Raw genomic sequence first — 25,196 nt, 5'->3', positions numbered from 1 at the left:
TATGGGGGAGGAAGAAGATTCGGTGGTTGATCCAGAAGTGGTGGAACTACTTGGGCTTATGGGGGAGGAAGAAGAAGATTCGGTGGTTGATCCAGAAGAGGTGGAACTACTTGGGCTTATGGGGGAGGAAGAAGAAGATTCAGTGGTTGATCCAGAAGTGGTGGAACTACTTGGGCTTATGGGGGAGGAAGAAGATTCGGTGGTTGATCCAGAAGTGGTGGAACTACTTGGGCTTATGGGGGAGGAAGAAGAAGAAGATTCCGTGGTTGATCCAGAAGTGGTGGAACTGCTTGGGCTTATGGGGGAGGAAGAAGAAGATTCCGTGGTTGATCCAGAAGTGGTGGAACTACTTGGGCTTATGGGGGAGGAAGAAGAAGATTCGGTGGTTGATCCTGAAGAGGTGTAACTACTTGGGCTTATGGGGGAGGAAGAAGAAGATTCGGTAGTTGATCCAGAAGTGGTGGAACTACTTGGGCTTATGGGGGATGAAGAAGAAGATTCGGTGGTTGATCCAGAAGTGGTGGAACTAATTGGGCTTATGGGGGAGGAAGAAGAAGATTCGGTAGTTGATCCAGAAGTGGTGGAACTACTTGGGCTTATGGGGGAGGAAGAAGAAGATTCGGTGGTTGATCCAGAAGTGGTGGAACTACTTGGGCTTATGGGGGAGGAAGAAGATTCGGTGGTTGATCCAGAAGTGGTGGAACTACTTGGGCTTATGGGGGAGGAAGAAGAAGATTCGGTGGTTGATCCAGAAGAGGTGGAACTACTTGGGCTTATGGGGGAGGAAGAAGAAGATTCAGTGGTTGATCCAGAAGTGGTGGAACTACTTGGGCTTATGGGGGAGGAAGAAGATTCGGTGGTTGATCCAGAAGTGGTGGAACTACTTGGGCTTATGGGGGAGGAAGAAGAAGAAGATTCCGTGGTTGATCCAGAAGTGGTGGAACTGCTTGGGCTTATGGGGGAGGAAGAAGAAGATTCGGTGGTTGATCCAGAAGTGGTGGAACTACTTGGGCTTATGGGGGAGGAAGAAGAAGATTCCGTGGTTGATCCAGAAGTGATGGGACTAACTGGTGTTGTAGGGGAGGAAGAAGATTCGGTGATTGATGTAGACGTGGTGGGACTACTTGGCGTTGTAGGAGAGTAAGAAGATTCGGTGGTTGATACAAGAGTGGTGGGACTACTTGGGCTTATGGGGGAGGTGGTGGAAGGATTAGTTGTAATACTTTCGGGTGTTGTGTTGGAAGGATTGTTTGTAGTACCAGATGAAGTGCTGGTGGAAGGATTGGTTGTAGTACTAGAAGGATATGTGGTGGAAGGGTTGGTTGTAGTACTTACTTGAGTTGTGATGGAAGGATTGATTGAAGATGGAGTTGTGGAAGGATTGGTTGAAGAACTGAAAGGAGCTGATGTAGAAAGATTAGTTGAAGTACTTAGGGAGGTTGGGGTGGAAAAATTGCTTGTAGTAATGAAAGGAGTTGTGGTGGACGGAGTATTTGTAGTACTAGAGGGAGTTGTTGTTGAAGGATTGGTTGTAGTACTAAGTGGAGTTGTAATGGGAGGATTGGTTGTACTTAGTGGAGTTGTGGTGGAAGGATTGGTTATTGTACTCGAGGGAGTTGTGGTGGAAGCAATGGTTGTAGTTCTAGGTGGAGTTGTAGTGGAAAGATTGGTTGTAGTGCTAAGCGGAGTTGTAGTGTAAGGATTGGTTGTAGTACTCCAGCGAATTGTGGTGGAAGAAATGGTTGTAGTAGTAGGTGTAGTTGTGGTGGAGGGATTAGTTGTAGTGCTAAGTGGTGTTGTGGAAGGATTGTTTGTTGTACTTGGTGAAGCTGTGGTGGAAGGATTGGTTGTAGTACTAGATGGCGTTGTGGTGGAAACACTGTTTATACTAGTAAGGGGAGTTGTTGCGGAAGGATTGGTTGTAGTGGTAAGAGGAGTTGTGGTGGAAGGATTGGTTGTAGTGCTAAGTGGAGTTGTGGAAGGGTTAGTTGTAGTACTCGAGAGAGTTGTGGTGGAAGAAATGGTTGTAGTACTAGGTGGAGTTGTGTTGGAAAGATTTGTTGTAGTGCTAAGAAGAGTTGTAGTGGAAGGGTTGTTTGTAGTACTCGAGGGAGCTGCAGTGGAAGTAAAGGTTGTAGTACTAGGTGGAGTCGTTGTGGAAGGATTGGTTGTAGTGCTAAGTGGTGTTATGGTGGAAGGATTGGTTGTAGTAACAGTTGGAGTTGTGGTGGAAGGATTGGTTGTAGTGCCAAGTGGTGTTGTCGTGGAAGGATTGTATGTAGTACTAGGTGGAGTTGTGGTGGAAAGATTGGTTGTAGTAATAGATGGCGTTCTGGTGGAAGGATTGGTTGTAGTACTGGAAAGAGTTGTTGTGGAAGGATTAGTTGTCGTAGTGGAAAGAATTGTTGTGGAAGGATTGGTTGTTGTACTGGAGGCAGTTGTGGTGGAAGGAATGGTTGATGAACTAGATTGCGTAGTGGTGGAAGGATTGATTGTAGTACCAGAAGGAGTTGTGGAAGGATTGGTTGTAGTACTAGGTTGAGTTGCGGTGGAAGGATTAGTTGTAGTGCTATATGAAGTTGAAGTTGAAGGGTTGGTTGTACTAATCGAGGGAGTTGTAGTGGGAGGATTGATTGTTGTACTTGGTGGAGTTGTGGTGGAAAGATTGGTTGTAGTACTAGGTGGAGTTGTGGTGGAAGGATTGGTTGTAGTACTAGAAAGCGTTGTGGTGGAAGGATTAGTTGTCGTAGTGGAAAGAATTGTTGTGGAAGGATTGATTGTTGTACTGGAAGGAGTTGTGGTGGAAGGAATGGTTGATGTACTAGATTGCGTTGTGGTGGAAGGATTGATTGTAGTAACAGAAGGAGTTGTGGAAGGATTGGTTGTAGTACTAGGTGGAGTTGTGGTGGAAGGATTAGTTGTAGTGCTATATGGAGTTGAAGTTGAAGGGTTGGTTGTACTAATCGAGGGAGTTGTAGTGGGAGGATTGATTGTTGTACTTGGTGGAGTTGTGGTGGAAAGATTGGTTGTAGTACTAGGTGGAGATGTGGTGGAAGGATTGGTTGTAGTACTAGAAAGCGTTGTGGTGGAAGGATTAGTTGTTGTAGTTGAAAGAATTGTTGTGGAAGGATTGGTTGTTGTACTAGAGGGAGTTGTTGTGGAAGGAATGGTTGATGTACTAGATTGCGTTGTGGTGGAAGGATTGATTGTAGTACCAGAAGGAGTTGTGGAAGGATTGGTTGTAGTACTAGGTTTAGTTGTGGTGGAAGGATTACTTGTAGTGCTATATGGAGTTGAAGTTGAAGGGTTGGTTGTACTAATTGAGGGAGTTGTAGTGGGAGGATTGATGGTTGTACTTGGTGGAGTTGTGGTGGAAAGATTGGTTGTAGTACTAGGTGGAGTTGTGGTGGAAGGATTGATTGTAGTACTAGAAAGCGTTGTGGTGGAAGGATTGGTTGTCGAAGTGGAAAGAATTGTTGTGGAAGGATTGGTTGTTGTACTAGAGGGAGTTGTGGTGGAAGGAATGGTTGATGTACTAGATTGCGTTGTGGTGGAAGGATTGATTGTAGTACCAGAAGGAGTTGTGGAAGGATTGGTTGTAGTACTAGTTGGAGTTGTGGTGGAAGGATTAGTTGTAGTGCTATATGGAGTTGAAGTTGAAGGGTTGGTTGTACTAATCAAGGGAGTTGTAGTGGGAGGATTGATTGTTGTACTTGGTGGAGTTGTGGTGGAAAGATTGGTTGTAGTACTAGGTGGAGTTGTGGTGGAAGGATTGGCTGTAGTACTAGAAAGCGTTGTGGTGGAAGGATTGGTTGTTGTACTAAAGGGAGTTGTGGTGGAAGGAATGGTTGATGTACTAGATTGCGTTGTGGTGGAAGGATTGTTTGTAGTACCAGAAGAAGTTGTGGAAGGATTGGTTGTAGTACTAGGCGGAGTTGTGGTGGAAGGATTAGTTGTAGAGCTATATGGAGTTGAAGTTGAAGGGTTGGTTGTACTAATCGAGGGAGTTGTAGTGGGAAAATTGATTGTTGTACTTGGTGGAGTTGTGGTGGAAAGATTGTTTGTAGTACTAGGTGTAGTTGTGGTGGAAGGATTGGTTGTAGTACTAGAAAGCGTTGTGGTGGAAGGAATAGTTGTCGTAGTGGAAAGAATTGTTGTGGAAGGATTGGTTGTTGTACTGGAGGGAGTTGTGGTGGAAGGAATGGTTGATGTACTAGATTGTGTTGTGGTGGAAGGATTGATTGTAGTACCGGAAGAAGTTGTGGAAGGATTGGTTGTAGTACTAGGTGGAGTTGTGGTGGAAGGATTAGTTGTAGTGCTGTATGGAGTTGAAGTTGTAGGGTTGGTTGTACTAATCGAGGGAGTTGTAGTGGGAGGATTGATTGTTGTACTTGGTGGAGTTGTGGTGGAAAGATTGGTTGTAGTACTAGGTGGAGTTGTGGTGGAAGGATTGGTTGTTGTACTAGAAAGCGTTGTGGTGGAAGGATTAGTTGTCGTAGTGGAAAGAATTGTTGTGGAAGGATTGGTTGTTGTACTAGAGGGAGTTGTGGTGGAAGGAATGGTTGATGTACTAGATTGCGTTGTGGTGGAAGGATTGATTGTAGTACCGGAAGGAGTTGTGGAAGGACTGGTTGTAGTACTAGGTGGAGTTGTGGTGGAAGGATTAGTTGTAGTGCTGTATGGAGTTGAAGTTGTAGGGTTGGTTGTACTAATCGAGGGAGTTGTAGTGGGAGGATTGATTGTTGTACTTGGTGGAGTTGTGGTGGAAAGATTGGTTGTAGTACTAGGTGGAGTTGTGGTGGAAGGATTGGTTGTAGTACTAGAAAGCGTTGTGGTGGAAGGATTAGTTGTCGTAGTGGAAAGAATTGTTGTGGAAGGATTGGTTGTTGTACTAGAGGGAGTTGTGGTGGAAGGAATTGTTGATGTACTAGATTGCGTTGTGGTGGAAGGATTGATTGTAGTACCAGAAGGAGTTGTGGAAGGATTGGTTGTAGTACTAGGTGGAGTTGTGGTGGAAGGATTAGTTGTAGTGCTATATGGAAGTTGAAGTTGAAGGGTTGGTTGTACTAATCGAGGGAGTTGTAGTGGGAGGATTGATTGTTGTACTTGGTGGAGTTGTGGTGGAAAGATTGGTTGTAGTACTAGGTGGAGTTGTGGTGGAAGGATTGGTTGTAGTACTAGAAAGCGTTGTGGTGGAAGGATTAGTTGTCGTAGTGGAAAGAATTGTTGTGGAAGGATTGGTTGTTGTAATAGAGGGAGTTGTGGTGGAAGGAATGGTTGATGTACTAGATTGCGTTGTGGTGGAAGGATTGATTGTAGTACCGGAAGGAGTTGTGGAAGGATTGGTTGTAGTACTAGGTGGAGTTGTGGTGGAAGGATTAGTTGTAGTGCTGTATGGAGTTGAAGTTGTAGGGTTGGTTGTACTAATCGAGGGAGTTGTAGTGGGAGGATTGATTGTTGTACTTGGTGGAGTTGTGGTGGAAAGATTGGTTGTAGTACTAGGTGGAGTTGTGGTGGAAGGATTGGTTGTAGTACTAGAAAGCGTTGTGGTGGAAGGATTGGTTGTCGTAGTGGAAAGAATTGTTGTGGAAGGATTGGTTGTTGTACTAAAGGGAGTTGTGGTGGAAGGAATGGTTGATGTACTAGATTGCGTTGTGGTGGAAGGATTGATTGTAGTACCAGAAGGAGTTGTGGAAGGATTGGTTGTAGTACTAGGTGGAGTTGTGGTGGAAGGATTAGTTGTAGTGCTATATGGAGTTGAAGTTGAAGGGTTGGTTGTACTAATCGAGGGAGTTGTAGTGGGAGGATTGATTGTTGTACTTGGTGGAGTTGTGGTGGAAAGATTGTTTGTAGTACTAGGTGGAGTTGTGGTGGAAGGATTGGTTGTAGTACTAGAAAGCGTTGTGGTGGAAGGATTAGTTGTCGTAGTGGAAAGAATTGTTGTGGAAGGATTGGTTGTTGTACTGGAGGGAGTTGTGGTGGAAGGAATGGTTGATGTACTAGATTGCGTTGTGGTGGAAGGATTGATTGTAGTACCGGAAGGAGTTGTGGAAGGATTGGTTGTAGTACTAGGTGAAGTTGTGGTGGAAGGATTAATTGTAGTGCTGTATGGAGTTGAAGTTGTAGGGTTGGTTGTACTAATCGAGGGAGTTGTAGTGGGAGGATTGATTGTTGTACTTGGTGGAGTTGTGGTGGAAAGATTGCTTGTAGTACTAGTTGGAGTTGTGGTGGAAGGAATGGTTGTAGTACTAGAAAGAGTTGTGGTGGAAGGATTAGTTGTCGTAGTGGAAAGAATTGTTGTGGTAGGATTGGTTGTTATACTGAAGGGAGTTGTGGTGGAAGGGATGGTTGATGTACTAGATTGCGTTGTGGTGGAAGGATTGATTGTAGTACCGGAAGGAGTTGTGGAAGAACTGGTTGTAGTACTAGGTGGAGTTGTGGTGGAAGGATTAGTTGTAGTGCTGTATGGAGTTGAAGTTGTAGGGTTGGTTGTACTAATTGAGGGAGTTGTAGTGGGAGGATTGATTGTTGTTCTTGGTGGAGTTGTGGTGGAAAGATTGGTTGTAGTACTAGATGGAGTTGTGATGGAAGGATTGGTTGTTGTACTAGAAAGCGTTGTGGTGGAAGGATTAGTTGTCGTAGTGGAAAGAATTGTTGTGGAAGGATTGGTTGTTGTAATAGAGGGAGTTGTGGTGGAAGGAATGGTTGATGTACTAGATTGCGTTGTGGTGGAAGGATTGATTGTAGTACCGGAAGGAGTTGTGGAAGGATTGGTTGTAGTACTAGGTGAAGTTGTGGTGGAAGGATTAGTTGTAGTGCTGTATGGAGTTGAAGTTGTAGGGTTGGTTGTACTAATCGAGGGAGTTGTAGTGGGAGGATTGATTGTTGTACTTGGTGGAGTTGTGGTGGAAAGATTGGTTGTAGTACTAGGTGGAGTTGTGGTGGAAGGATTGGCTGTAGTACTAGAAAGCGTTGTGGTGGAAGGATTGGTTGTCGAAGTGGAAAGAATTGTTGTGGAAGGATTGGTTGTTGTACTAGAGGGAGTTGTGGTGGAAGGAATTGTTGATGTACTAGATTGTGTTGTGGTGGAAGGATTGATTGTAGTACTGGAAAGAGTTGTGGAAAGATTGGTTGTAGTACTAGGTGGAGTTGTGGTGGAAGGATTAGTTGTAGTGCTGTATGGAGTTGAAGTTGTAGGGTTGGTTGTACTAATCGAGGGAGTTGTAGTGGGAGGATTGATTGTTGTACTTGGTGGAGTTGTGGTGGAAAGATTGGTTGTAGTACTAGGTGGAGTTGTGGTGGAAGGATTGGTTGTAGTACTAGAAAGCGTTGTGGTGGAAGGATTAGTTGTCGTAGTGGAAAGAATTGTTGTGGAAGGATTGGTTGTTGTACTAGAGGGAGTTGTGGTGGAAGGAATGGTTGATGTACTAGATTGCGTTGTGGTGGAAGGATTGATTGTAGTACCGGAAGGAGTTGTGGAAGGACTGGTTGTAGTACTAGGTGGAGTTGTGGTGGAAGGATTAGTTGTAGTGCTGTATGGAGTTGAAGTTGTAGGGTTGGTTGTACTAATTGAGGGAGTTGTAGTGGGAGGATTGATTGTTGTACTTGGTGGAGTTGTGGTGGAAAGATTGGTTGTAGTACTAGGTGGAGTTGTGGTGGAAGGATTGGTTGTAGTACTAGAAAGAGTTGTGGTGGAAGGATTAGTTCTCGTAGTGGAAAGAATTGTTGTGGTAGGATTGGTTGTTATACTGGAGGGAGTTGTGGTGGAAGGGATGGTTGATGTACTAGATTGCGTTGTGGTGGAAGGATTGATTGTAGTACCAGAAGGAGTTGTGGAAGGATTGGTTGTAGTACTAGGTGAAGTTGTGGTGGAAGGATTAGTTGTAGTGCTATATTTAGTTGAAGTTGAAGGGTTGGTTGTACTAATCGAGGGAGTTGTAGTGGGAGGATTGATTGTTGTACTTGGTGGAGTTGTGGTGGAAAGATTGGTTGTAGTACTAGATGGAGTTGTGGTGGAAGGATTGGTTGTAGTACTAGAAAGCGTTGTGGTGGAAGGATTAGTTGTCGTAGTGGAAAGAATTGTTGTGGAAGGATTGGTTGTTGTAATAGAGGGAGTTGTGGTGGAAGGAATGGTTGATGTACTAGATTGCGTTGTGGTGGAAGGATTGATTGTAGTACCGGAAGGAGTTGTGGAAGGTCTGGTTGTAGTACTAGGTGGAGTTGTGGTGGAAGGATTAGTTGTAGTGCTGTATGGAGTTGAAGTTGTAGGGATGGTTGTACTAATCGAGGGAGTTGTAGTGGGAGGATTGATTGTTGTACTTGGTGGAGTTGTGGTGGAAAGATTGCTTGTAGTACTAGGTGGAGTTGTGGTGGAAGGATTGGCTGTAGTACTAGAAAGAGTTGTGGTGGAAGGATTAGTTGTCGTAGTGGAAAGAATTGTTGTGGTAGGATTGGTTGTTATACTGGAGGGAGTTGTGGTGGAAGGGATGGTTGATGTACTAGATTGCGTTGTGGTGGAAGGATTGATTGTAGTACCAGAAGGAGTTGTGGAAGGATTGGTTGTAGTACTAGGTGAAGTTGTGGTGGAAGGATTAGTTGTAGTGCTATATTTAGTTGAAGTTGAAGGGTTGGTTGTACTAATCGAGGGAGTTGTAGTGGGAGGATTGATTGTTGTACTTGGTGGAGTTGTGGTGGAAAGATTGGTTGTAGTACTAGATGGAGTTGTGGTGGAAGGATTGGTTGTAGTACTAGAAAGCGTTGTGGTGGAAGGATTAGTTGTCGTAGTGGAAAGAATTGTTGTGGAAGGATTGGTTGTTGTAATAGAGGGAGTTGTGGTGGAAGGAATGGTTGATGTACTAGATTGCGTTGTGGTGGAAGGATTGATTGTAGTACCGGAAGGAGTTGTGGAAGGACTGGTTGTAGTACTAGGTGGAGTTGTGGTGGAAGGATTAGTTGTAGTGCTGTATGGAGTTGAAGTTGTAGGGTTGGTTGTACTAATCGAGGGAGTTGTAGTGGGAGGATTGATTGTTGTACTTGGTGGAGTTGTGGTGGAAAGATTGGTTGTAGTACTAGGTGGAGTTGTGGTGGAAGGATTGGTTGTAGTACTAGAAAGAGTTGTGGTGGAAGGATTAGTTGTCGTAGTGGAAAGAATTGTTGTGGTAGGATTGGTTGTTATACTGGAGGGAGTTGTGGTGGAAGGGATGGTTGATGTACTAGATTGCGTTGTGGTGGAAGGATTGATTGTAGTACCAGAAGGAGTTGTGGAAGGATTGGTTGTAGTACTAGGTGAAGTTGTGGTTGAAGGATTAGTTGTAGTGCTATATTTAGTTGAAGTTGAAGGGTTGGTTGTACTAATCGAGGGAGTTGTAGTGGGAGGATTGATTGTTGTACTTGGTGGAGTTGTGGTGGAAAGATTGGTTGTAGTACTAGATGGAGTTGTGGTGGAAGGATTGGTTGTTGTACTAGAAAGCGTTGTGGTGGAAGGATTAGTTGTCGTAGTGGAAAGAATTGTTGTGGAAGGATTGGTTGTTGTAATAGAGGGAGTTGTGGTGGAAGGAATGGTTGATGTACTAGATTGTGTTGTGGTGGAAGGATTGATTGTAGTACCGGAAGGAGTTGTGGAAGGACTGGTTGTAGTACTAGGTGGAGTTGTGGTGGAAGGATTAGTTGTAGTGCTGTATGGAGTTGAAGTTGTAGGGTTGGTTGTACTAATCGAGGGAGTTGTAGTGGGAGGATTGATTGTTGTACTTGGTGGAGTTGTGGTGGAAAGATTGGTTGTAGTACTAGGGGGAGTTGTGGTGGAAGGATTGGCTGTAGTACTAGAAAGCGTTGTGGTGGAAGGATTGGTTGTCGAAGTGGAAAGAATTGTTGTGGAAGGATTGGTTGTTGTACTAGAGGGAGTTGTGGTGGAAGGAATTGTTGATGTACTAGATTGCGTTGTGGTGGAAGGATTGATTGTAGTACTGGAAGGAGTTGTGGAAGGATTGGTTGTAGTACTAGGTGGAGTTGTGGTGGAAGGATTAGTTGTAGTGCTGTATGGAGTTGAAGTTGTAGGGTTGGTTGTACTAATCGAGGGAGTTGTAGTAGGAGGATTGATTGTTGTACTTGGTGGAGTTGTGGTGGAAAGATTGTTTGTAGTACTAGGTGGAGTTGTGGTGGAAAGATTGGTTGTAGTACTAGAAAGCGTTGTGGTGGAAGGATTAGTTGTCGTAGTGGAAAGAATTGTTGTGGAAGGATTGGTTGTTGTAATAGAGGGAGTTGTGGTGGAAGGAATGGTTGATGTACTAGATTGCGTTGTGGTGGTAGGATTGATTGTAGTACCGGAAGGAGTTGTGGAAGGGCTGGTTGTAGTACTAGGTGGAGTTGTGGTGGAAGGATTAGTTGTAGTGCTGTATGGAGTTGAAGTTGTAGGGTTGGTTGTGCTAATTGAGGGAGTTGTAGTGGGAGGATTGATTGTCGTACTTGGTGGAATTGTGGTGGAAAGATTGGTTGTAGTACTAGGTGGAGTTGTGGTGGAAGGATTGGCTGTAGTACTAGAAAGCGTTGTGGTGGAAGGATTGGTTGTCGTAGTGGAAAGAATTGTTGTGGAAGGATTGGTTGTTGTACTAAAGGGAGTTGTGGTGGAAGGAATGGTTGATGTACTAGATTGCGTTGTGATGGAAGGATTGTTTGTAGTACCAGAAGAAGTTGTGGAAGGATTGGTTGTAGTACTAGGTGGAGTTGTGGTGGAAGGATTAGTTGTAGTGCTGTATGGAGTTGAAGTTGTAGGGTTGGTCGTACTAATCGAGGGAGTTGTAGTGGGAGGATTGATTGTTGTACTTGGTGGAGTTGTGGTGGAAAGATTGCTTGTAGTACTAGGTGGAGTTGTGGTGGAAGGATTGGTTGTAGTACTAGAAAGCGTTGTGGTGGAAGGATTAGTTGTCGTAGTGGAAAGAATTGTTGTGGAAGGATTGGTTGTTGTAATAGAGGGAGTTGTGGTGGAAGGAATGGTTGATGTACTAGATTGCGTTGTGGTGGAAGGATTGATTGTAGTACCGGAAGGAGTTGTGGAAGGATTGGTTGTAGTTCTAGGTGGAGTTGTGGTGGAAGGATTAGTTGTAGTGCTGTATGGAGTTGAAGTTGTAGGGTTGGTTGTACTAATCGAGGGAGTTGTAGTGGGAGGATTGATTGTTGTACTTGGTGGAGTTGTGGTGGAAAGATTGGTTGTAGTACTAGGTGGAGTTGTGGTGGAAGGATTGGTTGTAGTACTAGAAAGCGTTGTGGTGGAAGGATTAGTTGTCGTAGTGGAAAGAATTGTTGTGGAAGGATTGGTTGTTATACTGGAGGGAGTTGTGGTGGAAGGGATGGTTGATGTACTAGATTGCGTTGTGGTGGAAGGATTGATTGTAGTACCAGAAGGAGTTGTGGAAGGATTGGTTGTAGTACTAGGTGAAGTTGTGGTGGAAGGATTAGTTGTAGTGCTATATGGAGTTGAAGTTGAAGGGTTGGTTGTACTAATCAAAGGAGTTGTAGTGGGAGGATTGATTGTTGTACTTGGTGGAGTTGTGGTGGAAAGATTGGTTGTAGTACTAGGTGGAGTTGTGGTGGAAGGATTGGTTGTAGTACTAGAAAGCGTTGTGGTGGAAGGATTAGTTGTTGTAGTGGAAAGAATTGTTGTGGAAGGATTGATTGTTGTAATAGAGGGAGTTGTGGTGGAAGGAATGGTTGATGTACTAGATTGCGTTGTGGTGGAAGGATTGATTGTAGTACCAGAAGGAGTTGTGGAAGGATTGCTTGTAGTACTAGGTGGAGTTGTGGTGGAAGGATTAGCTGTAGTGCTATATGGAGTTGAAGTTGAAGGGTTGGTCGTACTAATCGAGGGAGTTGTAATGGGAGGATTGATTGTTGTACTTGGTGGAGTTGTGGTGGAAAGATTGGTTGTAGTACTAGGTGGAGTTGTGGTAGAAGGATTGGTTGTAGTACTAGAAAGCGTTGTGGTGGAAGGATTAGTTGTCGTAGTGGAAAGAATTGTTGTGGAAGGATTGGTTGTTGTACTGGAGGGAGTTGTTGTGGATGGAATGGTTGATGTACTAGATTGCGTTGTGGTGGAAGGATTGATTGTAGTACCAGAAGGAGTTGTGGAAGGATTGGTTGTAGTACTAGGTGAAGTTGTGGTGGAAGGATTAGTTGTAGTGCTATATGGAGTTGAAGTTGAAGGGTTGTTTGTACTAATCAAAGGAGTTGTAGTGGGAGGATTGATTGTTGTACTTGGTGGAGTTGTGGTGGAAAGATTGGTTGTAGTACTAGGTGGAGTTGTGGTGGAAGGATTGGTTGTAGTACTAGAAAGCGTTGTGGTGGAAGGATTAGTTGTTGTAGTGGAAAGAATTGTTGTGGAAGGATTGATTGTTGTAATAGAGGGAGTTGTGGTGGAAGGAATGGTTGATGTACTAGATTGCGTTGTGGTGGAAGGATTGATTGTAGTACCAGAAGGAGTTGTGGAAGGATTGCTTGTAGTACTAGGTGGAGTTGTGGTGGAAGGATTAGCTGTAGTGCTATATGGAGTTGAAGTTGAAGGGTTGGTTGTATTAATCGAGGGAGTTGTAGTGGGAGGATTGATTGTTGTACTTAGTGGAGTTGTGGTGGAAAGATTGGTTGTAGTACTAGATGGAGTTGTGGTGGAAGGATTGGTTGTAGTACTAGAAAGCGTTGTGGTGGAAGGATTGGTTGTCGTAGTGGAAAGAATTGTTGTGGAAGGATTGGTTGTTGTGCTGGAGGGAGTTGTGGTGGAAGGAATGGTTGATGTACTAGATTGCGTTGTGGTGGAAGGATTGATTGTAGTACCAGAAGGAGTTGTGGAAGGATTGGTTGTAGTTCTAGGTGGAGTTGTGGTGGAAGGATTAGTTGTAGTGCTATATGGAGTTGAAGTTGAAGAGTTGATTGTACTAATTGAGGGAGTTGTAGTGGGATGATTGATTGTTGTGCTTGGTGGAGTTGTGGTGGAAAGATTGGTTGTTGTACTAGATGGAGTTGTGGTGGAAGGATTGGTTGTAGTACTAGAAAGCGTTGTGGTGGAAGGATTAGTTATCGTAGTGGAAAGAATTGTTGTGGAAGGATTAGTTGTTGTACTGGAGGGAGTTGTTGTGGATGGAATGGTTGATGTACTAGATTGCGTTGTGGTGGAAGGATTGATTGTAGTACCAGAAGGAGTTGTGGAAGGATTGGTTGTAGTACTAGGTGAAGTTGTGGTGGAAGGATTAGTTGTAGTGCTATATGGAGTTGAAGTTGAAGGGTTGTTTGTACTAATGAAAGGAGTTGTAGTGGGAGGATTGATTGTTGTACTTGGTGGAGTTGTGGTGGAAAGATTGGTTGTAGTACTAGGTGGAGTTGTGGTGGAAGGATTGGTTGTAGTACTAGAAAGCGTTGTGGTGGAAGGATTAGTTGTTGTAGTGGAAAGAATTGTTGTGGAAGGATTGATTGTTGTAATAGAGGGAGTTGTGGTGGAAGGAATGGTTGATGTACTAGATTGCGTTGTGGTGGAAGGATTGATTGTAGTACCAGAAGGAGTTGTGGAAGGATTGCTTGTAGTACTAGGTGGAGTTGTGGTGGAAGGATTAGCTGTAGTGCTATATGGAGTTGAAGTTGAAGGGTTGGTTGTACTAATCGAGGGAGTTGTAGTGGGAGGATTGATTGTTGTACTTGGTGGAGTTGTGGTGGAAAGATTGGTTGTAGTACTAGATGGAGTTGTGGTGGAAGGATTGGTTGTAGTACTAGAAAGCGTTGTGGTGGAAGGATTGGTTGTCGTAGTGGAAAGAATTGTTGTGGAAGGATTGGTTGTTGTGCTGGAGGGAGTTGTGGTGGAAGGAATGGTTGATGTACTAGATTGCGTTATGGTGGAAGGAGTTGTGGAAGGATTAGTTGTAGTATTAGGTGGAGTTGTGGTGGAAGGATTAGCTGTAGTGCTATATGGAGTTGAAGTTGAAGGGTTGGTTGTACTAATCGAGGGAGTTATCGTGGTAGGATTGATTGTTGTACTTGGTGGAGTTGTGGTGGAAAGATTGGTCGTAGTACTAGATGGAGTTGTGGTGGAAGGATTGGTTGTTGTACTAGAAAGCGTTGTGGTGGAAGGATTGGTTGTTGTAGTGGAAAGAATTGTTGTGGAAGGATTGGTTGTTGTAATAGAGGGAGTTGTGGTGGAAGGAATGGTTGATGTACTAGATTGCGTTGTGGTGGAAGGATTGATTGTAGTACCAGAAGGAGTTGTGGAAGGATTGCTTGTAGTACTAGGTGGAGTTGTGGTGGAAGGATTAGCTGTAGTGCTATATGGAGTTGAAGTTGAAGGGTTGGTTGTACTAATCGAGGGAGTTGTAGTGGGAGGATTGATTGTTGTACTTGGTGGAGTTGTGGTGGAAAGATTGGTTGTAGTACTAGATGGAGTTGTGGTGGAAGGATTGGCTGTAGTACTTGAAAGCGTTGTGGTGGAAGGATTGGTTGTCGTAGTGGAAAGAATTGTTGTGGAAGGATTGGTTGTTGTACTGGAGGGAGTTGTGGTGGAAGGAATGGTTGATGTACTAGATTGCGTTGTGGTGGAAGGAGTTGTGGAAGGATTGGTTGTAGTATTAGGTGGAGTTGTGGTGGAAGGATTAGCTGTAGTGCTATATGGAGTTGAAGTTGAAGGGTTGGTTGTACTAATCGAGGGAGTTGTCGTGGGAGGATTGATTGTTGTACTTGGTGGAGTTGTGGTGGAAAGATTGGTCGTAGTACTAGATGGAGTTGTGGTGGAAGGATTGGTTGTAGTACTAGAAAGCGTTGTGGTGGAAGGATTGGTTCTCGTAGTGGAAAGAATTGTTGTGGAAGGATTGGTTGTTGTACTGGAGAGTGTTGTGGTGGAAGAAATAGTTGATGTACTAAATTGCGTTGTGGTGGAAGGAGTTGTGGAAAGATTGGTTGTAGTACTAAGTGGAGTTGTGGTGGAAGGATTAGTTGTAGTGCTATATGGAGTTGAAGTTGAAGGGTTGGTTGTACTAATTGAGGGAGTTGTAGTGGTAGGATTGATTTTTGTACTTGGTGGATTTGTGGTGGGAAGATTGGTTGTAGTATTAGGTGGAGTTGTGGTGGAAGGATTGGTTGTAGTACTAGAAAGTGTTGTGGTGGAAGGATTAGTTGTCGTAATAGAAAGAATTGTTGTGGAAGGATAGATTGTTGTACTAGGGGGAATTGTGGTGGAAGGAATGGTTGATGTACTAGATTGCGTTGTGGTGGAAGGATTGATTGTAGTACCGGAAGGAGTTGTGGAAGGATTGGCTGTAGTACTAGGTGGAGTTGTGGTGGAAGGATTAGTTGTAGTGCTATATGGAGTTGAAGTTGAAGGGTTGGTCGTACTAATTGAGGGAGTTGTTGTGGGAGGATTGATTGTTGTGCTTGGTCTAGTTGTGGTGGAAAGATTGGTTGTAGTACTAGATGGAGTTGTGGTGGAAGGATTGGTTGTAGTACTAGAAAGCGTTGTGGTGGAAGGATTGGTTGTCGTAGTGGAAAGAATTGTTGTGGAAGGATTGGTTGTTGTACTGGAGGGAGTTGTGGTGGAAGGAATGGTTGATGTACTAGATTGCGTTGTGGTGGAAGGATTGATTGTAGTACCAGAAGGAGTTGTGGAAGGATTGGCTGTAGTACTAGGTGAAGTTGTGGTGGAAGGATTAGTTGTAGTGCTATATGGAGTTGAAGTTGAAGGGTTGGTCGTACTAATTGATGGAGTTGTAATTGGAGGATTGATTGTTGTACTTGGTGAAGTTGTGGTGGAAAGATTGGTTGTAGTACTAGGTGGAGTTGTGGTGGAAGGATTGGTTGTAGTACTAGAAAGCGTTGTGGTGGAAGGATTAGTTGTCGTAGTGGAAAGAATTGTTGTGGAACGATTGGTTGTTGTACTATAGGGAGTTGTGGTGGAAGGAATGGTTGATGTACTAGATTGCGTTGTGGTAGAAGGATTCATTGTAGTACCGGAAGGAGTTGTGGAAGGATTGGTTGTAGTACTAGGTGGAGTTGTGGTGGAAGGATTGGTTGTAGTTCTAGAAGGCGTTGTTGTGGAAGGATTGGTAGTCGTAGTGAAAAGAATTGTTGTGGAAAGATTGGTTGTTGTACTAGAGGGAGTTGTGGTGGAAGGAATGGTTGACGTACTAGATTGCGTTGTGGTGGAAAGATTGATTGTAGTAATAGAAGGAGTTGTGGAAGGATTGGTTGTAGTACTAGGTGGAGTTGTGGTGGAAGAATTAGTTGTAGTGCTATATGGAGTTGAAGTTGAAGGGTTGGTTGTACTAATCGAGGGAGTTGTAGTGGGAGGATTGATTGTTGTACTTGGTGGAGTTGTGGTGGAAAGATTGGTTGTAGTACTAGGTGGAGTTGTGGTGGAAGGATTGGTTGTAGTACTAGAAAGCGTTGTGGTGGAAGGATTAGTTGTTGTAGTGGAAAGAATTGTTGTGGAAGGATTGGTTGTTGTAATAGAGGGAGTTGTGGTGGAAGGAATGGTTGATGTACTAGATTGCGTTGTTGTGGAAGGATTGATTGTAGTACCAGAAGGAGTTGTGGAAGGATTTGTTGTAGTACTAGGTGGAGTTGTGGTGGAAGGATTGGCTGTAGTGCTATATGGAGTTGAAGTTGAAGGGTTGGTTGTACTAATCGAGGGAGTTGTAGTGGGAGGATTGATTGTTGTACTTGGTGGAGTTGTGGTGGAAAGATTGATTGTAGTACTAGATGGAGTTGTGGTGGAAGAATTGGTTGTAGTACTAGAAAGCGTTGTGGTGGAAGGATTGATTGTCGTAGTGGAAAGAATTGTTGTGGAAGGATTGGTTGTTGTACTGGAGGGAGTTGTGGTGGAAGGAATGGTTGATGTACTAGATTGCGTTGTGGTGGAAGGAGTTGTGGAAGGATTGGTTGTAGTACTAGGTGGAGTTGTGGTGGAAGGATTAGCTGTAGTGCTATATGGAGTTGAAGTTGAAGGGTTGGTTGTACTAATCGAGGGAGTTGTCGTAGGAGGATTGATTGTTGTGCTTGGTGGAGTTGTGGTGGAAAAATTGGTCGTAGTACTAGATGGAGTTGTGGTGGAAGGATTGGTTGTAGTACTAGAAAGCGTTGTGCTGGAAGGATTGGTTGTCGTAGTGGAAATAATTGTTGTGGAAGGATTGGTTGTTGTACTGGAGGGAGTTGTGGTGGAAGGAATGGTTGATGTACTAGATTGCGTTGTGGTGGAAGGAGTTGTGGAAGGATTGGTTGTAGTACTAGGTGGAGTTGTGGTGGAAGGATTAGCTGTAGTGCTATATGGAGTTGAAGTTGAAGGGTTGGTTGTACTAATCGATGGAGTTGTCGTGGGAGGATTGATTGTTGTACTTGGTGGAGTTGTGGTGGAAAGATTGGTCGTAGTACTAGATGGAGTTGTGGTGGAAGGATTGGTTGTAGTACTAGAAAGCGTTGTGGTGGAAGGATTGGTTCTCGTAGTGGAAAGAATTGTTGTGGAAGGATTGGTTGTTGTACTGGAGAGTGTTGTGGTGGAAGGAATGGTTGATGTATTAAATTGCGTTGTGGTGGAAGGAGTTGTGGAAAGATTGGTTGTAGTACTAAGTGGAGTTGTGGTGGAAGGATTAGTTGTAGTGCTATATGGAGTTGAAGTTGAAGGGTTGGTTGTACTAATTGAGGGAGTTGTAGTGGTAGGATTGATTGTTGTACTTGGTGGATTTGTGGTGGGAAGATTGGTTGTAGTATTAGGTGGAGTTGTGGTGGAAGGATTGGTTGTAGTACTAGAAAGTGTTGTGGTGGAAGGATTAGTTGTCGTAGTGGAAAGAATTGTTGTGGAAGGATAGATTGTTGTACTAGGGGGAATTGTGGTGGAAGGAATGGTTGATGTACTAGATTGCGTTGTGGTGGAAGGATTGATTGTAGTACCGGAAGGAGTTGTGGAAGGATTGGTTGTAGTACTAGGTGGAGTTGTGGTGGAAGGATTAGTTGTAGTGCTATATGGAGTTGAAGTTGAAGGGTTGGTCGTACTAATTGAGGGAGTTGTTGTGGGAGGATTGACTGTTGTAGTTGGTGGAGTTGTGGTGGAAAGATTGGTTGTAGTACTAGATGGAGTTGTGGTGGAAGGATTGGTTGTAGTACTAGAAAGCGTTGTGGTGGAAGGATTTGTTGTCGTAGTGGAAAGAATTGTTGTGGAAGGATTGGTTGTTGTACTGGAGGGAGTTGTGGTGGAAGGAATGGTTGATGTATTAGATTGCGTTGTGGTGGAAGGATTGATTGTAGTACCAGAAGGAGTTGTGGAAGGATTGGTTGTAGTACTAGGTGAAGTTGTGGTGGAAGGATTAGTTGTAGTGCTATATGGAGTTGAAGTTGAAGGGTTGGTCGTACTAATTGATGGAGTTGTAATTGGAGGATTGATTGTTGTACTTGGTGAAGTTGTGGTGGAAAGATTGGTTGTAGTACTAGGTGGAGTTGTGGTGGAAGGATTGGTTGTAGTACTAGAAAGCGTTGTGGTGGAAGGATTCGTTGTCGTAGTGGAAAGAATTGTTGTGGAACGATTGGTTGTTGTACTAGAGGGAGTTGTGGTGGAAGGAATGGTTGATGTACTAGATTGCGTTGTGGTAGAAGGATTCATTGTAGTACCGGAAGGAGTTGTGGAAGGATTGGTTGTAGTAATAGGTGGAGTTATGGTGGAAGGATTGGTTGTAGTTCTAGAAGGCGTTGTTGTGGAAGGATTGGTAGTCGTAGTGGAAAGAATTGTTGTGGAAAGATTGGTTGTTGTACTAGAGGGAGTTGTGGTGGAAGGAATGGTTGACGTACTAGATTGCGTTGTGGTGGAAGGATTGATTGTAGTAATAGAAGGAGTTGTGGAAGGATTGGTTGTAGTACTAGGTGGAGTTGTGGTGGAAGAATTAGTTGTAGTGCTATATGGAGTTGAAGTTGAAGGGTTGGTTGTACTAATCGAGGGAGTTGTAGTGGGAGGATTGATTGTTGTACTTGGTGGAGTTGTGGTTGAAAGATTGGTTGTAGTACTAGGTGGAGTTGTGGTGGAAGGATTGGTTGTAGTACTAGAAAGCGTTGTGGTGGAAGGATTAGTTGTCGTAGTGGAAAAAATTGTTGTGGGAGGATTGGTTGTTGTACTAGAGGGAGTTATGGTGGAAGGAATGGTTGATGTACTAGATTTCGTTGTGGTGGAAGGATTGATTGTAGTACCAGAAGGAGTTGTGGAAGGATTGGTTTTAGTATTAGGTGGAGTTGTGGTGGAAGGATTAGTTATAGTGGTATATGGAGTTGAAGTTGAAGGGTTGGTTGTACTAACTGAGGGAGTTGTAGTGGGAGGATTGATTGTTGTGCTTGGTGGAGTTGTGGTGGAAAGATTGGTTGTAGTACTAGATGGAGTTGTGGTGGAAGGATTGGTTGTAGTACTAGAAAGCGTTGTGGTGGAAGGATTAGTTGTCGTAGTGGAAAGAATTGTTGTGGAAGGATTGGTTGTTGTACTGGAGGGAGTTGTGGTGGATGGAATGTTTGATGTACTAGATTGCGTTGTGGTGGAAGGATTGATTGTAGTACCAGAAGGAGTTGTGGAAGGATTGGTTGTAGTACTAGGTGAAGTTGTGGTGGAAGGATTAGTTGTAGTGCTATATGGAGTTGAAGTTGAAAGGTTGTTTGTACTAATCGAGGGAGTTGTAGTGGGAGGATTGATTGTTGTACTTGGTGGAGTTGTGGTGGAAAGATTGGTTGTAGTACTAGGTGGAGTTGTGGTGGAAGGATTGGTTGTAGTACTAGAAAGCGTTGTGGTGGAAGGATTAGTTGTTGTAGTGGAAAGAATTGTTGTGGAAGGATTGGTTGTTGTAATAGATGGAGTTGTGGTGGAAGGAATGGTTGATGTACTAGATTGCGTTGTTGTGGAAGGATTGATTGTAGTACCAGAAGGAGTTGTGGAAGGATTTGTTGTAGTACTAGGTGGAGTTGTGGTGGAAGGATTGGCTGTAGTGCTATATGGAGTTGAAGTTGAAGGGTTGGTTGTACTAATCGAGGGAGTTGTAGTCGGAGGATTGATTGTTGTACTTGGTGGAGTTGTGGTGGAAAGATTGATTGTAGTACTAGATGGAGTTGTGGTGGAAGGATTGGTTGTAATACTAGAAAGCGTTGTGGCGGAAGGATTGGTTGTCGTAGTCGAAAGAATTGTTGTGGAAGGATTGGTTGTTGTACTGGAGGGAGTTGTGGTGGAAGGAATGATTGATGTACTAGATTGCGTTGTGGTGGAAGGAGTTGTAGAAGGATTGGTTGTAGTACTAGGTGGAGTTGTGGTGGAATGATTAGCTGTAGTGCTATATGGAGTTGAAGTTGAAGGGTTGGTTGTACTAATCGAGGGAGTTGTCGTGGGAGGATTGATTGTTGTACTTGGTGGAGTTGTGGTGGAAAGATTGGTCGTAGTACTAGATGGAGTTGTGGTGGAAGGATTGGTTGTAGTACTAGAAAGCTTTGTGGTGGAAGGATTGGTTGTCGTAGTGGAAAGAATTGTTGTGGAAGGATTGGTTGTTGTACTGGAGAGTGTTGTGGTGGAAGGAATGGTTGATGTACTAAATTGCGTTGTGGTGGAAGGAGTTGTGGAAAGATTGGTTGTAGTACTAAGTGGAGTTGTGGTGGAAGGATTAGTTGTAGTGCTATATGGAGTTGAAGTTGAAGGGTTGGTTGTACTAATTGAGGGAGTTGTAGTGGTAGGATTGATTGTTGTACTTGCTGGATTTGTGGTGGGAAGATTGGTTGTAGTACTAGGTGGAGTTCTGGTGGAAGGATTGGTTGTAGTACTAGAAAGTGTTGTGGTGGAAGGATTAGTTGTCGTAGTGGAAAGAATTGTTGTGGAAGGATAGATTGTTGTACTAGGAGGAATTGTGGTGGAAGGAATGGTTGATGTACTAGATTGCGTTGTGGTGGAAGGATTGATTGTAGTACCGGAAGGAGTTGTGGAAGGATTGGTTGTAGTACTAGGTGGAGTTGTGGTGGAAGGATTAGTTGTAGTGCTATATGGAGTTGAAGTTGAAGGGTTAGTTGTACTAATTGAGGGAGTTGTAGTGGGAGGATTGATTGTTGTGCTTGGTGGAGTTGTGGTGGAAAGATTGGTTGTAGTACTAGATGGAGTTGTGGTGGAAGGATTGGTTGTAGTACTAGAAAGCGTTGTGGTGGAAGGATTGGTTGTCGTAGTGGAAAGAATTGTTGTGGAAGGATTGGTTGTTGTACTGGAGGGAGTTGTGGTGGAAGGAATGGTTGATGTACTAGATTGCGTTGTGGTGGAAGGAGTTGTGGAAGGATTGGTTGTAGTACTAGGTGGAGTTGTGGTGGAAGGATTAGTTGTAGTGCTATATGGAGTTGAAGTTGAAGGGTTGGTTGTACTAATCGAGGGAGTTGTAGTGGGAGGATTGATTGTTGTACTTGGTGGAGTTGTGGTGGAAAGATTGGTTGTAGTACTAGGTGGAGTTGTGGTGGAAGGATTGGTTGTAGTACTAGAAAGCGTTGTGTTGGAAGGATTAGTTGTCGTAGTGGAAAGAATTGTTGTGGAAGGATTGGTTGTTGTACTGGAGGGAGTTATGGTGGAAGGAATGGTTGATGTAGTAGATTGCGTTGTGGTGGAAGGATTGATTGTAGTAACAGAAGGAGTTGTGGATGGATTGGTTGAAGTACTAGGTGAAGTTGTGGTGGAAGGATTAGTTGTAGTGCTATATGGAGTGTAAGTTGAAGGGTTGGTCGTACTAATCGAGGGAGTTGTAGTGGGAGGATTGATTGTTGTACTTGGTGGAGTTGTGGTGTAAAGATTGGTTGTAGTACTAGGTGGAGTTGTGGTGGAAGGATTGGTTGTAGTACTAGAAAGCGTTGTGGTGGAAGGATTAGTTGTCGTAGTGGAAAGAATTGTTGTGGAAGAATTGGTTGTTGTACTAGAGGGAGTTGTGGTGGAAGGAATGGTTGATGTACTAGATTGCGGTGTGGTGGAAGGATTGATTGTAGTACCAGAAGGAGTTGTGGAAGGATTGGTTGTAGTACTAGGTGGAGTTGTGGTGGAAGGATTAGTTGTAGTGCTATATGGAGTTGAAGTTGATGGGTTGGTTGTACTAATCGAGGGAGTTGTAGTGGGAGGATTGATTGTTGTACTTGGTGGAGTTGTGGTGGAAAGATTGGTTGTAGTACTAGATGGAGTTGTGGTGGAAGGATTGGTTGTAGTACTAGAAAGCGTTTTGGTGGAAGGATTGGTTGTCGTAGTGGAAAGAATTGTTGTGGAAGGATTTGTTGTTGTACTGGAGGGAGTTGTGGTGGAAGGAATGGTTGATGTACTAGATTGCGTTGTTGTGGAAGGAGTTGTGGAAAGATTGGTTGTAGTACTAAGTGGAGTTGTGGTGGAAGGATTAGTTGTAGTGCTATATGGAGTTGAAGTTGAAGGGTTGGTTGTACTAATCGAGGGAGTTGTAGTGGGAGGATTGATTGTTGTACTTGGTGGAGTTCTGGTGGAAAGATTGGTTGTAGTACTAGGTGGAGTTGTGGTGGAAGGATGGGTTGTAGTACTAGAAAGCGTTGTGGTGGAAGGATTAGTTGTCGTAGTGGAAAGAATTGTTTTGGAAGGATTGGTTGTTGTACTAGAGGGAGTTGTGGTGGAAGGAATGGTTGATGTACTAGATTGCGTTGTGGTAGAAGGATTGATTGTAGTACCGGAAGGAGTTGTGGAAGGATTGGTTGTAGTACTAGGTGGAGTTGTGGTGGAAGGATTGGTTGTAGTACTAGAAGGCGTTGTTGTGGAAGGATTGGTTGTCGTAGTGGAAAGAATTGTTGTGGAAGGATTTGTTGTCGTACTAGAGGGAGTTGTGGTGGAAGGAATGGTTGACGTACTAGATTGCGTTGTGGTGGAAGGATTGACTGTAGTACCAGAAGGAGTTGTGGAAGGATTGGTTGTAGTACTAGGTGGAGTTGTGGTGGAAGGATTAGTTGTAGTGCTATATGGAGTTGAAGTTGAAGGGTTGGTTGTACTAATCGAGGGAGTTGTATCGGGAGGATTGATTGTTGTACTTGGTGGAGTTGTGGTGGAAAGATTGGTTGTAGTACTAGGTGGAGTTGTGGTGGAAGGATTGGTTGTAGTACTAGAAAGCGTTGTGGTGGAAGGATTAGTTGTCGTAGTGGAAAGAATTGTTGTGGAAGGATTGGTTGTTGTACTGGAGAGAGTTGTTGTGGAAGGAATGGTTGATGTACTAGACTGCGTTGTGGTGGAAGGATTGATTGTAGTACCAGAAGGAGTTGTGGAAGGATTGGTTGTAGTACTATGTTGAGTTGTGGTGGAAGGATTAGTGTTAGTGCTAAGTGGAGTTGTGGTGGAAGTGTCTCTTATAGCTTTTAAGGGATTTTCGGCGGAGTGATTGTTTGGAATAATAGATTTCTTTTTTTTGGAATGATTGGTTGTTGTACTGGAAGGAATTGTTGTGGAATGATTACTTGTTGTACTCTGTAGATTTTTGGTGGAAGTTTTGGTGTCAGTAGAACTTGAATTATTTTCATCATCGTTTGGTTCCCTTTGTAGGTCAGTGTCGTTTTTTTCTTGTTCTGTTGGAATATTTGAAATTTATATATAGAAATGTTTTTTTTTTTTTTTTTATCTTGTTAGAGTAAGCAAAACCTTTTTCATTGTATATATAATTTTTGTAACATTCACACAAGTGGGTGATTTTCTTGGAGTGTCAGAACTACATGTCGATGAGAAGAGGTGTTATGATGTATTACACATTAGTTTTTTTTTTTATTTTTTTTTATTTTAAATGTTGGTCGTGCTGTGGACTGCCTTGGTGGAAGTGTGGATGTAGTTTATGAAGCCGTAAATGTGGATACCATCGGTTGTGTATTATAAAATGGGTAAGATATGAACTGCATTGATATTTAAACGAGACTGGAATGAAGCTGTTCCAATATAACTAAGTAAAATGCTTCTCTGTTTACCGTGCTAACGTGGAAAGAAAATAAAAAGAATAATATACATACGTAGATCAGTGTATGTTGACGAGAGAGAGAGAGAGAGAGAGAGAGAGAGAGAGAGAGAGAGAGAGAGAGAGAGAGAGAGAGAGAGAGAGAGAGAGACTCGTAAAAACGCGTAGTGATAGCAAAATTTACCAAACATGAGACAGCAAAGACACAAACCTTTTTTTACTTCACCACGACCTTTCCCACTCTAACTGACGAGTACATGACCTGATACACGCGCAGAGGTACCGAACCGGAAAAGCCCCACCCGGCCTCCACCCATGCCTGCACTCCACCTCAAGATGAACATACGTGACTGAATGACAAATTAAACTTACCATAAAGAAGGATGCTGGTTTCTGTATCCAATTTGGCATCATTTATGTGCTGAGGAAGGTCACTTAGGTCACTGTATCCGATCCTTGAGTTCAATGGATGCGCATGGCAGGTTAGGATAAAACTCAGAAACGCAACCAATCGCAGAGCAAACCACATGGGAAAAGAGGTAGAATACAACCCTTTTCTGGTCTTCGATTTGCCATCATGTGGTTGCAGCAGCGGTACCTGGGTGTCTCTGATCTCGCATCCCTGTCGCTCACAACTCCCACCGCCCGCATAAGTTCCTCTCTTTCGCTTGGAGGAACCCATCGCTACAATGCAAGCTTAGTGTCAGATACACTCGGGCATGGGCACTGCGCTTCGCTATGGGTGCACTCAACCGACTGACTGCGGGGAGGCACTGACAAGTCGGAGTTCCCGCTCGTGTCGCGGCAACTCTACCATTGATAAAGAAGATAAGGCCACACATGTGTTAAGCATTTCATCATCATCCACATCATTATAGTTCTGCGCCATATTCTGTCCGCACCTTCACTGTTCAAAAGGCTTTAGATGAAGTTACACGGATTTTCAAGGATGTTTTTACAGTTCTAAAGACGGATCAACAAGATTTCTACATTACTGAAATGAGAAACACTTGAGAATCCGGCTAATCATCTCTGTGGGGTTACATGGTAGTCATGGTGAGAGAGCAAAGCGTTTTCTCGCGTGCTTGATTAATGTTGTCCGAAGGCTTCTGTGGGTCTTAATATTTATTTTTTTTAACTTGAAAAAAAAAAAAAGGCTGGCCAAGAACTAAAAGAAAGAAAAAAAAAGAAGAAGAAAGAGTTAGGAAAATGGCGGAGGAAAGAAAATGGTTTTGTATCAGGCAACCGAGTCAGGAGAGATTT

The 25,196-nt window shown here is 43.7% G+C and overlaps 1 protein-coding gene across 1 annotated transcript; it reads right to left on the bottom strand.

Moving 5' to 3' along the window:
• Positions 1-1,063: 1,063 nt before the first annotated feature.
• Positions 1,064-24,822, bottom strand: LOC135116095 (uncharacterized). Its single transcript, XM_064033306.1, has 5 exons — positions 24,774-24,822; positions 24,485-24,617; positions 5,107-23,312; positions 1,336-5,066; positions 1,064-1,120 (listed from the first exon to the last, which is right to left on the bottom strand). The coding sequence occupies exons 1-5, from the start codon at positions 24,820-24,822 to the stop codon at positions 1,064-1,066; spliced, it is 22,176 nt and encodes a 7,391-aa protein (XP_063889376.1).
• Positions 24,823-25,196: the final 374 nt, after the last annotated feature.

This window comes from Scylla paramamosain, chromosome 30, assembly GCF_035594125.1.
Source record: "Scylla paramamosain isolate STU-SP2022 chromosome 30, ASM3559412v1, whole genome shotgun sequence".
In the NCBI taxonomy this organism is placed as follows: Eukaryota; Metazoa; Arthropoda; class Malacostraca; order Decapoda; family Portunidae; genus Scylla; species Scylla paramamosain.
The sequence above is the reverse complement of the archived record's forward strand: the minus strand, read 5'-3'. Positions and strand labels throughout refer to the sequence as shown.

What these genes read in the sequence shown, in the direction of transcription:
- LOC135116095 (XM_064033306.1), bottom strand. Translation starts at nt 24,822, where the DNA reads ATGGCGCAGAACTATAATGATGTGGATGATGATGAAATGCTTAACACA. An exon ending in TGATGAAATGCTTAACACAT is followed by an intron (nt 24,618 to 24,773) that starts GTGTGGCCTTAT and finishes CTTGCATTGTAG; the next exon opens with CGATGGGTTCCTCCAAGCGA. An exon ending in ATCCTTCCATCACAACTCAA is followed by an intron (nt 1,121 to 1,335) that starts GTAAGTACTACA and finishes AACGCCAAGTAG; the next exon opens with TCCCACCACGTCTACATCAA.